Source organism: Paramormyrops kingsleyae, chromosome 25, assembly GCF_048594095.1.
Source record: "Paramormyrops kingsleyae isolate MSU_618 chromosome 25, PKINGS_0.4, whole genome shotgun sequence".
Classification (NCBI taxonomy): domain Eukaryota; kingdom Metazoa; phylum Chordata; class Actinopteri; order Osteoglossiformes; family Mormyridae; genus Paramormyrops; species Paramormyrops kingsleyae.
In genome coordinates this window covers 5,300,089-5,318,441 of record NC_132821.1, presented here as the reverse complement: position 1 = coordinate 5,318,441, position 18,353 = coordinate 5,300,089, and the positions used below count along the sequence as shown (strand labels likewise).

The following is an 18,353-nucleotide window of genomic DNA, read 5'->3' as shown; positions in this document are numbered from 1 at the left end:
GCAGGTAAATCAAAGTAAGGTGACATGGTTTACTTTCTTGCCGATTTAGCCTAATTTTAAAAACTTTAATACTTCCGACAATGGACGACTCCAGAGGGATAAAAGTATTTTTCTGAATCGTTCGGTTTGTAATGCGTACCGAACCGAAAGCCTCGTACCGAACGGTTCAATACGAATACGCGTATCATTACACCTCTAACATTCACCAATGTTTTCTTATCTGAATTTGTTCTTAGCTAATAACAGAATCTACGCACACTCAAGACCATTCGTACGCACATTTAAGCAATGATAGTTTGTTCAAAATAATCGGTTATAACAGTTTTGTTCAATCTACAGTTGATAAAATGATAGTATTTGAATAATTTCTAAAAGTAAAATATAAAAAAATAATTTTAAAGTGTAAAAATTATTTTCATGGTAATAACGGCGATCATGCGGATTATATTCTATTTTTTATGCACGATCTGTGTAATTTAATCCGCTTTTGTTGATAGTTTGTAGATGGTATTATCATTAGTTTGCCGACTTTGCGCGGCACCTATTCCGCCCCGCTTGACACCGCAGTGTTTCTCCCGGATCAGTAGATACAGTATGACACGCTTCACGGAAATAAGCCGATGCATGTGAAATGCATTCAGAGCAGAGCATGTGAGCGGAGTGGAGCGGTGAGAATTTCCGCTCCTCGCTCATGAGGCTGTTGGCTCCACCCGCTCCTCCGCTCTAATTCGCACTAAGCCGCTCCGCTCAACACCGCTCCTCGCTCCACTGAAATGTCCTCCCGCTCCAGTCAAATCGCTCCACGCTCGCTCCAATTTAAAAGAGGGACAAATAATATGCATGCCTAAGAAATGTCATCTTAAACCGAAGCCTTATATCATAAAGAAATATGAGCAACTCAGAACAGAAAATATAAATTTTTAAACAACATATATGCAACAACAGACAGGTTTGGCAATGGCATTCCACACAAAAATAGGCTTAAAAATAAAGGAATCAGTGGGCTTAATAGCTTAAAGAATATACAGGCTAAGCATTCACATTTTAAATCCCTCAGTTTTTTCTGTTGATGCTGCGGCTCTATAAAATAAAATTTCACTGACGGCGTTACGTGAAATTAAAAAATCCTATTAGACCTACTTTGAATGACAAATCTAATTTATTTGATTAGCAATATTTACTTCATAGGCTTTTATACTTTTATTTACTTATATACTTGATATGCTACAACCATATTACTGTTGCTAGCAGTGTGAAGCTGGCAAGAATAAGAGGGAGACTTCCGGTCGCTATATCCGCTTATTGTGTCAAAATAAAAGTTCGGTTTTAATAGGCGATTAATCCATTGAATGGTGAATTATGTGCAAGAATAATAATAAGTGCTGTGATATATTATACTTACATCGCCAAATTTTATCATAAATAAAAGTAAATGTATAAAAAGATTGAGAAACTTATAAATTTACCTTATTTTATACCTAAAATACTTAAATTATTTTGTTTATTACACAGGTTTTACACAGCTTTCCTTACTTATTAAGTAAATTTTAACCATCCAAGACAAAAACGTAAGAGAACTGCACAAACATTTATACCATATGTTGTTGCATAAAAGTAATTGTCAGGAAAACGTTTGCTGGATTTGAAACCTAGTCCCCCCAACGCGCAATTAGGCCTGATTTTACATAGGTAAAATGTACATGCATAAAACACAAATAAAGGATTGTGTCAGCTTCAAACCTAGTTAGGTACATTCTACTAAGGCTCCTTGAATAGGAACAAGTGCCAATTATATCAAATAAGCGTCACCAAAAAGTTTGCTGGGTTAGGAACATAGTGTCCCCAACGCGCAATTAGGCCTGATTTTACATAGGTCAAATGTACATGCATAAAACACAAATAAAGGATTGTGTCAGCTTCAAACCTAGTTAGTTACATTCTACTACGGCTCCTTGAATAGGAACAAGTGTCATTTATATCAAATAAGCGTCAGCAAAAAGTTTGCTGGGTTTGGAACATAGTGTCCCCAACGCGCAATTAGGCCTGATTTTACATAGGTCAAATGTACATGCATAAAACACAAATAAAGGATTGTGTCAGCTTAAAACCTAGTTAGGTACATTCTACTAAGGCTCCTTGAATAGCAACAAGTGTCATTTATATCAAATAAGCGTCAGCAAAAAGTTTGCTGGGTTTGGAACATAGTGTCCCCAACGCGCAATTAGGCCTGATTTTACATAGGTCAAATGTACATGCATAAAACACAAATAAAGGATTGTGTCAGCTTCAAACCTAGTTAAGTACATTCTAATAAGGCTCCTTGAATAGCAACAAGTGTCATTTATATCAAATAAGCGTCACCAAAAAGTTTGCTGGGTTTGGAACATAGTGTCCCCAACGCGCAATTAGGCCTGATTTTACATAGGTCAAATGTACATGCATAAAACACAAATAAAGGATTGTGTCAGCTTCAAACCTAGTTAGTTACATTCTACTACGGCTCCTTGAATAGGAACAAGTGCCAATTATATCAAATAAGCGTCAGCAAAAAGTTTGCTGGGTTAGGAACATAGTGTCCCCAACGCGCAATTAGGCCTGATTTTACATAGGTCAAATGTACATGCATAAAACACAAATAAAGGATTGTGTCAGCTTCAAACCTAGTTAGGTACATTCTACTAAGGCTCCTTGAATAGCAACAAGTGTCATTTATATCAAATAAGCGTCAGCAAAAAGTTTGCTGGGTTTGGAACATAGTCTCCCCAACGCGCAATTATGGCTGATTTTACATAGGTCAAATGTACATGCATAAAACACAAATAAAGGATTGTGTCAGCCTCAAACCTAGTTAGGTACATTCTACTAAGGCTCCTTGAATAGCAACAAGTGTCATTTATATCAAATAAGCGTCAGCAAAAAGTTTGCTGGGTTTGGAACATAGTGTCCCCAACGCGCAATTAGGCCTGATTTTACATAGGTCGAATGTACATGCATAGAACACAAATAAAGGATTGTGTCAGCTTCAAACCTAGTTAGGTACATTCTACTAAGGCTCCTTGAATAGCAACAAGTGTCATTTATATCAAATAAGCGTCAGCAAAAAGTTTGCTGGGTTTGGAACATAGTGTCCCCAATGCGAAATTATGGCTGATTTTACATAGGTCAAATGTACATGCATAGAACACAAATAAAGGATTGTGTCAGCTTCAAACCTAGTTAAGTACATTCTACTAAGGCTCCTTGAATAGCAACAAGTAAAGTAGTGCTCCATGCTACTCCAGTCTGTGTTTTTTTTAAATCGTGCACGACTTAGATTTAGTCTAATTACGTCCATGCCACCATGCGGATTTAGATATAACACAATGTATGTGTAAGAAAGTCATTCTTCCCGATTTATGTAATATGTTTCTGGTCTGCTTCTTGTTAATTGTCGTATTTCATCTGCATATGTAATAAATTTAATGAACACCACTCTCACATGTATTTAGCTTACTGTATAGTATGTTCAGTTTTACCTGTCCCAGGTGTGAGTGTGGCTTGTTTATGTTAATGTTATTTTAATACACCCTAATTTTGTTCCACTGGGAGCACACTAGAAACGTATTATTTCTCAGTTGTGATTTTGTAAGTTCGTGGTTGATGGAATGTTAGTGGGACAAAATAAAAAAATTAAAAGAACATCACAACAAGCTTTGATTGTAAATAGTGTTACGAGCCGGTCTTGGCCGGGCCACAACATACAAAAGTGGATGAGACCAGAGATAAGTTTACGGTATATTTAATTAGTGCTCTTTGTGTCCCAAGTGGTTAAAGTCTTCAGAAGCCGACAAGGCCAAAATAATAAACAAAACTACCTCTACCTATTCAGAAAAATAGACTAACTTACCTAATCCAAAGAAAAGAAATATACACCATCTACCCTCACTCTCTGTCTAACCCAAAACCAGGAGAAAAACAGAAAGTCATTCACAAAAAGTCAGTTCACACACAGATGTACAAACAACAACGGAACAGGTCTCTCTCGAGGTGTCGTCGGACGAGGCTTTAGAAGTAGTCCCATGTACAGCCAACCCATCCCAACACAGGAGGCCAGAACAATATAGTGATCATCCACTGGGAGGCAGGACATGTGGCAGTAGGCAGGACCTGCACAGGGAAGACACACCCATCCCACCACCAGCACAAACACCCAAACAGTAAGAACAATATACTGGCGGTCGTAACAAATAGGTCTAGCCATTTATTTGAAAAAACAACCATTAAGCAAGTCATTTAGTTTTTTAAGGTGAATAACTATTTAAATAGAACAAAAAGTTTCCGTTTTAATTTTAGAATCAGTGTCTAACATGGAAGACGAAAGAAGTGGTGTATTAATCAGGTAGTATAATACTATGTGTTCTTAATTCATATTCTATCATTTTCCTCTTGTCTTCTGCAGAAAGCATGGTATAATTGCCACCGAACAACAATGTCTTTGCAAATAAGGAAACATATAAACCACAGCTGCTGTTGTCTGTCTGTTTTTTAAAAAATGGACAATTATGGAAAATTTCTATCTCAAATTGTAACTGTATCACATCATTGTACAGTATGAGATACTGGGCAATTAAGAATTTTTGCAGTGCTTTGTGAATTTGTTTTATTTCCATTTTGTATATGTCCAAAGAATCCACGATGCGTGCACGAATCATTATACACTTACCATTTTTAGTAAAATTCTGCATGTCAAAGGACACAACAACCCAATGTGATGATTTTATGTTAAAAGGGACAATAACATTATTAAAACACCACCAGTTACTTTTGTGTTTAGGTGGATTAGGCAAGACTTCAACATCTTTGCAGTAAAGGCTCTGTAATATTTGACTTACAAATATAGATGGTACTGTTAAAGTGCTCATGACTTTGTTCTGTAGAAGCTGCATGTATGCATCAATTATTCTATCATTTAGCCATTTCCCACCTCTAAGAATGTCAATGTCTTCTTTTGAAATATTGCCTGTTTGATGTGTGACTTTTGTGGGCATATGTATATGTACTGGAAGTGAACACTGCAGTTCACAGTCAGCCGTGCAGGTATGGCATATCTCTGTTGAATAATGTTGTTCTAAAACTGCTTCTTCACTGACATCATAGGAAAGAAGACAAAAATGTGCTTTGGAGATTAATTTTGTGACAATATCAAAGGAATATTTTACAATATTATTATCATTCAGGCACCATTCATTGTTTGAATCTATTGTATAAATTGTAGTATATGGATATGTCAGAGAACACAGCAACACAGCTCTTATTGTGTATAAATGTTCTTTAAAAAGTGAAGACAGTTTTAAAAGTTGTGGTGCTACACTGCTTTTGGAACTTAAACTAACTAAAATCGATTGAGGAAGATAAGCAATGTTTGCTGTCCTCACTGTCAAAGAGTTGAAACATTTTTGGCACAAAACTGTATTACAGAGATTTGTGCAGACACTCTCGAGAAATCCTTTTTGGGATATTTCTGTTGCTGTTACAATATATTCTGGCCTATACTGAAACAGAACGTTGTTACATTTTGTGCAACTAAGATGTACATAAATATGAAGATAAAACAAATCACCTGAAAGAAAATTTGCAGACAGTGTTTGTGAAAATAAACCTCCTATCACATTCTTGATATAACTTCCTGAGATTTTATATTGCTGAATAGTGTTGTTAATTTTGATTGATCCAGCATTTAACAATACAGTACATGCATTGTGCAAGTGCTTAGAAGGTGACATGGCTGTAGCATGTTTAAGTCGGCAATAACATAGATGAAAAGCTTTAGTAGATCTAAGAAAAAATAATATAGGAGCTGCATTGACATCTTCAGTAAAGTCATTATGTGCTGAATCTGGTAATTTAGACGTACACCTTACGCTAGAACTCACTGATTGCTTTTTATATACAACTACACTTTTACTTAAGCAATTAGTTTGCTGTGAAGGGGTTGCTTTTTCATAAAAGTACAATACACCACTTCTTTCGTCTTCCATGTTAGACACTGATTCTAAACAAATATTAAGATCATTAACTCTGATTCTGCAATTACTCTCTTCAAATAATAATGACCAGTAATGTCCATGTCTGGATGATTCCCCTGTATGACATGAAATACATTTTAACCTATAGGTCTGTATTTTGCCATCTACTAAAGGGCACTGTATCAAGGGTGAGGATTTAACTTGGGTACGAATGGGTTTTAATAACCCTGCACGGCACACATAAATGATTAAAATGTCTGGAATACTTTTCCAAGATTTTTCTACTTTGAATTGTCCATGGCATTTCTCACAGCTCCCAAAGTTGTCACCACATTCAACTTTATCCTTAAAGAGCTCAAGCACGGAAGTCGGTTTTTTCCCCACATTGACAAAAATTATAGAATTTGAATTTATTTCTCTAACTGTTACACAATTGCAATTGACACAATTAAGCCTGTATGCTACTGTGACCAATGTTTTTATGTGCAGTGCATTTATCCATAACATGAAAGGATAAACAAAGTCTAAGGGATCGTTCTGTTGTCCGAAATGCAGGGTTGAGACAGATGAACAGATTTCTTTAAGGACACATTTTAGATCTGTGGAGCGTATTGTGCACCCTGGATGTAAGATGGCAAACCGTAACAAACTAGCTAAATGATCCTGCATTGATGATTTTTGTACAATATGTGATACACTGTAAATTTTAAATATTTCTCTAACTATTCTAATATGTAGAAAACATTGAACAACTGAATTAAACCAACAGTTTTGGTATATGTTTTCAAATTTACAAATGTCTGCTGTTAGTGTAGCCTCTGGGGGATTCTTCACTTGACCGCTTGAGGAATTCTTATTCACAATGCATTTATTATTGAGACTAAAAATATCTGTCTGCTTTGGAGGTGGCTTTTGAAAAGATTTTTTCAGATGTTTCGGAATTTTTTTCTTTTTATTCCATGTCTCCTCTGGCTCCTCTGATGACAGAGGTCTTTTTAGTGCTTTAAGTCGTACCTTTTCACAGAACTCTCTCTCTCTTGCTCTGTATAAATCATAAAGTTTAATTATACATTCGTCAACTCTCATTTTTTCTTCACTTAAAAACAAGTGTTTTGTATTTTTAAAGGTTACCTCACATATTGCTGTGGTTTCATTTTCATACCTTTGAATTACTTTATAAGAAGGAGAAAATCTTCTCAAATCCCCAGAAAGCAAATTTGACCATAAAGGGATAACAGGGAGAAAATTGCTATATAATTTATCGAGGAGTGTGGGACCAAAATAAAAATTCCTTTGAAAGGATTCTAATTTTGTCTCAGCTTCACATTTCAATCTAATTGATTGAAACCAGTTAAAGAAGGGGGATTTTACTGTATCAAGAGCTGGACAACTTTCTTCATTTATGTATGATGTTGTGTCTTCAGGTTCTTGTTGTACATTTAATTTTAGAACTTTAGATTTGATATTTGAAATACTCATCTCTACAGATTGTGTATAGTATTTGCTTCCTAGTACAATGCAAACATCATGCACAATAGAACAAATTTCTTGCATAGAGGATGACTTTATCAGGATGCTGAACATGAACATCCCCACAGTGTATCTCTTATCTTTACCACTGTACTGCTTCTTACAAATTTCACTTGCCTGTCTCATCAGATGGCTTTTGCAGGATCTTACTATACAGAATTTTAAATCTTCCTGTGATGCACAACCACTGACAATTCTCCAACAGCGTAATAAATATGATTCCATGGTATTATTATTAAAAACATTCATTGCAGCCTTTAATAAAACAATTTATCTGTCACTATTGATCTGTACTGGCAGAGTGTTCTTCTGAAACAGTTGTCTTTCATGGTCTCTAACTGCTGTAAGTAAATGTTGTACTGCACTCTGTGTGTGTTCTTCAGAAATCATAAATGCAATTGGTGCCGTAATGTGCTGTAATGCTGGGTTACTCACTACGATTTCATTATACAAAATCCGTTTTTTAGTGATGTTTGACTTTATTATCCCTCCAGTTGCATCCCAGAACACAGGAGTACATTTAGCCATTTCATGCCAAAGTCTTATGCCTCCCTCTGTAAAACATATTACTTTAAGTGGTACAGCTTGTATTACCTGAATAAACCCCTTTATACACATAGCATTAGTATGTTTCTGTTCCAGGTTATCTTTTAGAATCTGTAGAGATCTAATCTCATCCAAATCGAGTACATTTTTCATTTTGTGTTCAGATTTAATTTTTCTTAGTACTGCTGTGCTGGTTCCTATTCCTGATCTGTTTTGAGCTGACAAAGAATCTGGATCTGCGTTTCCTAATGCATTATTATACATTCGGTAAGGTTTTATATTTTCTAATTTCACTGCTATTTCTTCTCGTTCATTACTTCTGAATGGCCGTGCCTTTAGCTTATCACAAGCGTGTATTATCTCCCCACTATAAGTAATTGTAAACTGTAATCTTGTTTCATCTTCTAAGTTTATACAGAAAGCCATTGTGCATGATTTATAAGCACAGTATCCCTGTATTCTTAAAAGAAAGGTATTTCTTTTTCTTACTTTGGCTTGACTTAAAATGTGGTTTTTAAAAACAATTACACAGTAAGGATTAGACTTTTTAATTTTATCAACAAATGTTTTTTGCCAAGTGTACTTTTGAAAGTATTTACCAGCTCTTTTGGCATTTAAGAATGTCCACTCCTCTTGGGTAAGGGTAAAATCTGAGTTTTCTGGGGCAAAGGTTTTAAATTCTCCAAAAGATGCATTTTTTGAAAGAATGCACCTCAAAGTTTCCTCAGAAATGAATTTGTTTTCTTCTCTCACTGGTTCAATGGCACCCTTAGTTAAACTAAGAGCTTCTTCGGAGGGTATTTTTTTTAAATCGTTAAATGCACTGAAATTTTGAAATTGAGACACACAGCTATTACTAGGAAATTGTGTCTTGTAATTCTCTGTTTCAAAGCCATGTCTGGTGTTGTTTACTTCTGTTACGTGGTCCATGTGTACCGTGTCTGTTTTAGGGTCTGTGGGTTCTATGTTTTGTCCTGTTCCATGGACCATGTGTACTGTGTCTGTTTTAGGATCTATGGGTTCTATGTTTTGTCCTGTTCCATGGTCCATGTGTACCGCGTCTGTTTCAGAGTCTATGAGATCAATATTTTGTCCTGTTCCAAGGTCCTTGTGTATCAGGTCTGCTTCACATTCTGTGTGTTTCATGTCTTGATGCATGTTGCCATGTTCTCCATCTTGTTGAGGTTTCTTTTTGCCCTTTTCCATTTCACTGTGCACTAACAGCTTATGTGTTACATAGTCTTTGTGTTCATTCTCACTTTTCAAAATAAACCCTTTTCTTAAAGTTACAATTTGCAATTTGCATGATGTGGCAGAACAAATATAGCCTACATTCTCAAAATCAAAATATTTATCATTAGAAATGCCTATGCAATCAAAGTGATACCATGCTTTTTGCCTTTAAATGATCTATGTTTAATGGCTTCCACTTGGACATTGCTTTTACTCGGTGTGCCACCTAACAGTTTTTTTACAGAATAGTAAAACTTTTTCTGACCTGCACTCCTCCTGCTATCCTGCCTTTCCTCACCTTCACCTTTCTCACCTGCTCTCCTCCTGCTATCCTGCCTTTCCTCACCTTCACCTTTCTCACCTGCTCTCCTCCTGCTATCCTGCCTTTCCTTACCTTCACCTTTCTCACCTGCTCTCCTCCTGCTGTCCTGCCTCTCCTCACCTTCACTTTTCTCACCTGCTCTCCTCCTGCTGTCCTGCCTCTCCTCACCTTCACCTTTCTCACCTGCTCTCCTCCTGCTGTCCTGTCTCTCCTCACCTTCACCTTTCTCACCTGCTCTCCTCCTGCTGTCCTGTCTCTCCTCACCTTCACCTTTCTCACCTGCTCTCCTCCTGCTGTCCTGCTTCTCCATACCTTTAGCTTTACCTTTCTCTTTCACCTGCCTTTTCTTCTTCCTTGCCTGCATCTTTACCTGTTCTACCTTTCGCTGACCTGATATCTGCCCTTTAGGGTAGCAGTGGACTGTGGCATCACCAACTTGGTAAATACATCCATTACTCCCAGCCTAGAAAAGCATAGTGACATTCAATAAAAAGACAAAAAAAAACCATCAATTTTCAATGTTCTTTATTCTTCTTAATACAGAAAACAAATTCATTGCATCACAAAACTCCAATATTTAACCCATGATTTTATGTTTCAAAACCACATAGACTTTCCAAAAGATATAGATTTAAGAAGTATTATAGCTTTATTGTAAACACCCTTGTTATGTTTGTGCACACGTGCTCACACACACACACACACACACACAGGCAGGCAGGCAGGCACGCACCCACGCACGCACAAATCACATAAATAGTAAAAAAGGTAGACACTTACCAGGGTAAGCTCCCTAAATAGGTCTGCTGCAGCACCCTTCGGGATACCCTTCACCATGTTGGACCAGGTGTACACGTTCCTTTGTGTCTTTGCCTTGATCACACCTGTCACAACCACCTTAGGACTAACCCTTGAACATACAGACATTACCCCTGGGGTGAAATGATGTGTCGGTGGCGTTGACAGGTGAAGATAGGCTGCAGTCCAGATGAGCTGTGCCAGGATCGGCATTCCTCTGTTGTCACTAAGGTGCACACCATCTCTGCACCACAGGTCAAGAGTCGACTGTGGAAAATGCTCTGAGATGGACATGTATCTCACACCTATGAGAAATGGATTGCTGACACTAGACGCATTTTCATTGCTTCAAAAAAACATGCCACATCTATACAAGGAATATTAACATGCTGTTTTAATCTCTGATTTCATGTGCCACTGACAGACTCACTACATCAAGAATGTTTACTTTACTCATGTTTACTACTTAGTGCACTTTGTCTCCAATAACTGATTAAGGTACCCTATCATGTGGTGGTAGGTTTTTTGTCATACACAACTCAACATACCCAGTCTGCTTGCAGCACGATGGTATTCCTGTCGCAGCAGGTCCTGGAGGTGATGCTCCACAGTTAGTCGAGTGGGGAAGTCTATCACTATGACCTACAATAAATATAAAAAGAAAAAAATTAAATTCTGTTACAACAGGAAAAAAATAACATTCCTTCACATTATTTCTTGAAATGATTTTTGTTAGCTTTCATATACCTTAGTCCACTGGCTCAACGCACATTGGATAAGGCTGGTGAAGTCCCGCCCAGACTGCTCAATGGTGTTACTCTCGGTGATGTTGTTCCCAGGAGCCAAGAGGCACACAAGGTCAGGGGTGTAAGGAATACTTTCACCCTGAACCTCACGTCGAAGGACAGAAGCACTTGCCCCTGGAGTGCAACTGTAGCCAAAGGAAAGGCTCCCTTCTGGCATGAGGACGAAGCCATCAACAAGGCTTCTCAGATGGGAATCGCCCACAACCAGAACAAACTGAAAGAAAAATAAATAAAATAAGTTCGCAAAGCAGCTGATGACTTATGTCACTTCAGAACAACATGTGGCAATGTAAAATATAAATGAAAGACACAATATAGGTAAATATATGTAAATAATCCGCAATTTCGCGTTAGGGACACTATGTTCCAAACCCAGCAAACTTTTTGCTGACGCTTATTTGATATAAATGACACTTGTTGCTATTCAAGGAGCCGTAGTAGAATGTAACTAACTAGGTTTGAAGCTGACACAATCCTTTATTTGTGTTTTATGCATGCACATTTGACCTATGTAAAATCAGCCATAATTGCGCGTTGGGGACACTATGTTCCAAACCCAGCAAACTTTTTGGTGACGCTTATTTGATATAAATGACACTTGTTCCTATTCAAGGAGCCGTAGTAGAATGTAACTAACTAGGTTTGAAGCTGACACAATCCTTTATTTGTGTTTTATGCATGTACATTTGACCTATGTAAAATCAGGCCTAATTGCGCGTTGGGACACTATGTTCCAAACCCAGCAAACTTTTTGGTGACGCTTATTTGATATAAATGACACTTGTTCCTATTCAAGGAGCCGTAGTAGAATGTAACTAACTAGGTTTGAAGCTGACACAATCCTTTATTTGTGTTTTATGCATGTACATTTGATCTATGTAAAATCAGCCATAATTGCGCGTTGGGGACACTATGTTCCAAACCCAGCAAACTTTTTGCTGACGCTTATTTGATATAATTGGCACTTGTTCCTATTCAAGGAGCCTTAGTAGAATGTAACTAACTAGGTTTGAAGCTGACACAATCCTTTTTTTGTGTTTTATGCATGTACATTTGACCTATGTAAAATCAGGCCTAATTGCGCGTTGGGACACTATGTTCCAAACCCAGCAAACTTTTTGGTGACGCTTATTTGATATAAATGACACTTGTTCCTATTCAAGGAGCCGTAGTAGAATGTAACTAACTAGGTTTGAAGCTGACACAATCCTTTATTTGTGTTTTATGCATGTACATTTGACCTATGTAAAATCAGACCTAATTGCGCGTTGGGGACACTATGTTCCAAACCCAGCAAACTTTTTGGTGACGCTTATTTGATATAAATGACACTTGTTCCTATTCAAGGAGCCGTATTAGAATGTAACTAACTAGGTTTGAAGCTGACACAATCCTTTATTTGTGTTTTATGCATGTACATTTGACCTATGTAAAATCAGACCTAATTGCGCGTTGGGGACACTATGTTCCAAACCCAGCAAACTTTTTGCTGACGCTTATTTGATATAAATGACACTTGTTCCTATTCAAGAAGCCTTAGTAGAATGTAACTAACTAGGTTTGAAGCTGACACAATCCTTTATTTGTGTTTTATGCATGTACATTTGACCTATGTAAAATCAGGCCTAATTGCGCGTTGGGACACTATGTTCCAAACCCAGCAAACTTTTTGTTGACGCTTATTTGATATAAATGACACTTGTTCCTATTCAAGGAGCCGTAGTAGAATGTAACTAACTAGGTTTGAAGCAGACACAATCCTTTATTTGTGTTTTATGCATGTACATTTGACCTATGTAAAATCAGACCTAATTGCGCGTTGGGGACACTATGTTCCAAACCCAGCAAACTTTTTGCTGACGCTTATTTGATATAAATGACACTTGTTCCTATTCAAGAAGCCTTAGTAGAATGTAACTAACTAGGTTTGAAGCTGACACAATCCTTTATTTGTGTTTTATGCATGTACATTTGACCTATGTAAAATCAGGCCTAATTGCGCGTTGGGGACACTATGTTCCAAACCCAGCAAACTTTTTGGTGACGCTTATTTGATATAAATGACACTTGTTCCTATTCAAGGAGCCGTAGTAGAATGTAACTAACTAGGTTTGAAGCTGACACAATCCTTTATTTGTGTTTTATGCATGTACATTTGACCTATGTAAAATCAGCCATAATTGCGCGTTGGGGACACTATGTTCCAAACCCAGCAAACTTTTTGCTGACGCTTATTTGATATAATTGGCACTTGTTCCTATTCAAGGAGCCTTAGTAGAATGTAACTAACTAGGTTTGAAGCTGACACAATCCTTTATTTGTGTTTTATGCATGTACATTTGACCTATGTAAAATCAGGCCTAATTGCGCGTTGGGACACTATGTTCCAAACCCAGCAAACTTTTTGGTGACGCTTATTTGATATAAATGACACTTGTTCCTATTCAAGGAGCCGTAGTAGAATGTAACTAACTAGGTTTGAAGCTGACACAATCCTTTATTTGTGTTTTATGCATGTACATTTGACCTATGTAAAATCAGACCTAATTGCGCGTTGGGGACACTATGTTCCAAACCCAGCAAACTTTTTGCTGACGCTTATTTGATATAAATGACACTTGTTCCTATTCAAGGAGCCTTAGTAGAATGTAACTAACTAGGTTTGAAGCTGACACAATCCTTTATTTGTGTTTTATGCATGTACATTTGACCTATGTAAAATCAGGCCTAATTGCGCGTTGGGGACACTATGTTCCAAACCCAGCAAACTTTTTGGTGACGCTTATTTGATATAAATGACAATTGTTCCTATTCAAGGAGCCGTAGTAGAATGTAACTAACTAGGTTTGAAGCTGACACAATCCTTTATTTGTGTTTTATGCATGTACATTTGACCTATGTAAAATCAGACCTAATTGCGCGTTGGGGACACTATGTTCCAAACCCAGCAAACTTTTTGCTGACGCTTATTTGATATAAGTGGCACTTGTTCCTATTCAAGAAGCCTTAGTAGAATGTAACTAACTAGGTTTGAAGCTGACACAATCCTTTATTTGTGTTTTATGCATGTACATTTGACCTATATAAAATCAGACCTAATTGCGCGTTGGGGACACTATGTTCCAAACCCAGCAAACTTTTTGGTGACGCTTATTTGATATAAATGACACTTGTTCCTATTCAAGGAGCCTTAGTAGAATGTAACTAACTAGGTTTGAAGCTGACACAATCCTTTATTTGTGTTTTATGCATGTACATTTGACCTATGTAAAATCAGCCATAATTGCGCGTTGGGGACACTATGTTCCAAACCCAGCAAACTTTTTGCTGACGCTTATTTGATATAAATGACACTTGTTCCTATTCAAGAAGCCTTAGTAGAATGTAACTAACTAGGTTTGAAGCTGACACAATCCTTTATTTGTGTTTTATGCATGTACATTTGACCTATGTAAAATCAGGCCTAATTGCGCGTTGGGGACACTATGTTCCAAACCCAGCAAACTTTTTGGTGACGCTTATTTGATATAAATGACACTTGTTCCTATTCAAGGAGCCGTAGTAGAATGTAACTAACTAGGTTTGAAGCTGACACAATCCTTTATTTGTGTTTTATGCATGTACATTTGACCTATGTAAAATCAGCCATAATTGCGCGTTGGGGACACTATGTTCCAAACCCAGCAAACTTTTTGCTGACGCTTATTTGATATAATTGGCACTTGTTCCTATTCAAGGAGCCTTAGTAGAATGTAACTAACTAGGTTTGAAGCTGACACAATCCTTTATTTGTGTTTTATGCATGTACATTTGACCTATGTAAAATCAGGCCTAATTGCGTGTTGGGACACTATGTTCCAAACCCAGCAAACTTTTTGGTGACGCTTATTTGATATAAATGACACTTGTTCCTATTCAAGGAGCCGTAGTAGAATGTAACTAACTAGGTTTGAAGCTGACACAATCCTTTATTTGTGTTTTATGCATGTACATTTGACCTATGTAAAATCAGACCTAATTGCGCGTTGGGGACACTATGTTCCAAACCCAGCAAACTTTTTGGTGACGCTTATTTGATATAAATGACACTTGTTCCTATTCAAGGAGCCGTAGTAGAATGTAACTAACTAGGTTTGAAGCTGACACAATCCTTTATTTGTGTTTTATGCATGTACATTTGACCTATGTAAAATCAGACCTAATTGCGCGTTGGGGACACTATGTTCCAAACCCAGCAAACTTTTTGCTGACGCTTATTTGATATAAATGACACTTGTTCCTATTCAAGAAGCCTTAGTAGAATGTAACTAACTAGGTTTGAAGCTGACACAATCCTTTATTTGTGTTTTATGCATGTACATTTGACCTATGTAAAATCAGGCCTAATTGCGCGTTGGGGACACTATGTTCCAAACCCAGCAAACTTTTTGGTGACGCTTATTTGATATAAATGACACTTGTTCCTATTCAAGGAGCCGTAGTAGAATGTAACTAACTAGGTTTGAAGCTGACACAATCCTTTATTTGTGTTTTATGCATGTACATTTGACCTATGTAAAATCAGCCATAATTGCGCGTTGGGGACACTATGTTCCAAACCCAGCAAACTTTTTGCTGACGCTTATTTGATATAATTGGCACTTGTTCCTATTCAAGGAGCCTTAGTAGAATGTAACTAACTAGGTTTGAAGCTGACACAATCCTTTATTTGTGTTTTATGCATGTACATTTGACCTATGTAAAATCAGGCCTAATTGCGCGTTGGGACACTATGTTCCAAACCCAGCAAACTTTTTGGTGACGCTTATTTGATATAAATGACACTTGTTCCTATTCAAGGAGCCGTAGTAGAATGTAACTAACTAGGTTTGAAGCTGACACAATCCTTTATTTGTGTTTTATGCATGTACATTTGACCTATGTAAAATCAGACCTAATTGCGCGTTGGGGACACTATGTTCCAAACCCAGCAAACTTTTTGCTGACGCTTATTTGATATAAATGACACTTGTTCCTATTCAAGAAGCCTTAGTAGAATGTAACTAACTAGGTTTGAAGCTGACACAATCCTTTATTTGTGTTTTATGCATGTACATTTGACCTATGTAAAATCAGACCTAATTGTGCGTTGGGGACACTATGTTCCAAACCCAGCAAACTTTTTGCTGACGCTTATTTGATATAAGTGGCACTTGTTCCTATTCAAGAAGCCTTAGTAGAATGTAACTAACTAGGTTTGAAGCTGACACAATCCTTTATTTGTGTTTTATGCATGTACATTTGACCTATATAAAATCAGACCTAATTGCGCGTTGGGGACACTATGTTCCAAACCCAGCAAACTTTTTGGTGACGCTTATTTGATATAAATGACACTTGTTCCTATTCAAGGAGCCTTAGTAGAATGTAACTAACTAGGTTTGAAGCTGACACAATCCTTTATTTGTGTTTTATGCATGTACATTTGACCTATGTAAGATCAGACCTAATTGCGCGTTGGGGGCACTATGTTCCAAACCCAGCAAACTTTTTGCTGACGCTTATTTGATATAAGTGGCACTTGTTGCTATTCAAGGAGCCTTAGTAGAATGTACCTAACTAGGTTTGTAGCTGACACAATCCTTTAAATTTGTGTTTTAAGCATGTACATTTGACCTATGTAAAATCAGCCATAATTTCTCGTTGGGGACACTATGTTCCAAACCCAGCAAACTTTTTGCTGACGCTTATTTGATATAAGTGGCACTTGTTTCTATTCAAAGAGCATTTGTAGAATGTACCTAACCAGATTTGAAGGTGACACAATCTTTTAGATTTGTGTTATGCATGTAAATTTCACCTAGGCTATTTGAGCTATGTGAAATATATCCTGATATGAAATTTCTGACACTCTTTTAAAATTATAATTACTATAATTCTTATTTCGGGAAGTATAACTGAAACTGCTCATTATATTTTTTCAGAACGAAATTATGTCTTACTATACCACAGAAATTATTTATTTACTTATGGGGAATACCATTTACTGAATGTTTACTTTACAAAAATCAGCTCAAAACTGGCAAAAAACAGTATGCGGAAAAGTATAGAAAGTATAAACGTGCTTTACTTAATCATTGATATTAGCTCTGAGGCTCAGGTATTTCTGCTGTAGTTTAGTGGTGAAAGAGACGCTTCACCTTCTTTCCTTCAACAATCTCCGGAATAGAGGTTTTGTGAAAAAAACCCGTTATGGAAGATCGTGGCCACTTCTCCAACTTGTGCCGGAATCCAGTCCCGTAGTCTTCCATCACTGTAGACAATTAGCCCAAAACAATTATATTTAACTTAAAATTTTATTTACAATTCCATAAATCTGTCAAATGCAAAACATTAAAAACGAAATATATTTCTTTATTTTTAATTATTAGGTAATTGTAAACGAATAAGCAAATTTAGATATAAATATGTGAAGTATATCATATAAAATTTTACCTTCAATTCGCACACGAGAAACCAGCAGACTCAATACAAAGCCGCAAGTCCACCTTGATAGCTCGCAGAGCACGCAAGATTTTAATTTGAAAAATGCTCTGTTATAACCATGACAACGAAAGTACTTCCGGTTCATTATTCTTGCTTATTCTTGCTAGCTTCACGGTACTAAAGTTGCTCACGTTTTGCTCTGGCTTCCGCCTGTTCGCGTAGCACACTCATGTTTCTGAGAAAAGTGATTCCAAAGTGAATCTTTACTCACTTAAACAGTTTCACCACATTGTTGTTCTTGGCGTGCATTATTGTCATCTATAGGCTACGTTTGATAGGAAAAGTACACTTGTATGATATATCAGTTTCCTTTGTGAAATACTTTACGAATTCCTTCTCGGCCAATTTGTGTAACAGTCTCGATATTTGTACAGATGAATTCTGGGTAGATTTTGGCACGCCCTAGAGTCGTAGTGTGAGCGGTATCGGAGCGAAATTGGAGCGAGACAGAGCAACCGCTCCAGCCTTAATTACAAAGCCGCTCCGCGCTCTGACTAAATTCCGCTCCTCGCTCACGCTTCGCTCCACTCCGCTCACATGCTATGATTTAGAGCCGCTTTGCTATGACTAAAGACCATGTCAGACAAT

General features: G+C 37.2%; 1 protein-coding gene and 1 long non-coding RNA gene across 2 annotated transcripts in view; one reads left to right on the top strand and one right to left on the bottom strand.

Moving 5' to 3' along the window:
• LOC140582923 (uncharacterized) overlaps positions 1 to 18,353 on the top strand; it is a 93,810-nt gene that overhangs the window by 74,237 nt on the left and 1,220 nt on the right. The gene's annotated exons all lie outside the window — the stretch shown is intronic.
• On the bottom strand, positions 3,763 to 17,960 carry LOC140582920 (uncharacterized). Its single transcript, XM_072707436.1, has 6 exons — positions 17,715 to 17,960; positions 17,420 to 17,532; positions 11,182 to 11,454; positions 10,983 to 11,076; positions 10,417 to 10,739; positions 3,763 to 10,099 (listed from the first exon to the last, which is right to left on the bottom strand). The coding sequence occupies exons 1-6, from the start codon at positions 17,848 to 17,850 to the stop codon at positions 9,449 to 9,451; spliced, it is 1,590 nt and encodes a 529-aa protein (XP_072563537.1). The 5' UTR covers positions 17,851 to 17,960; the 3' UTR covers positions 3,763 to 9,448.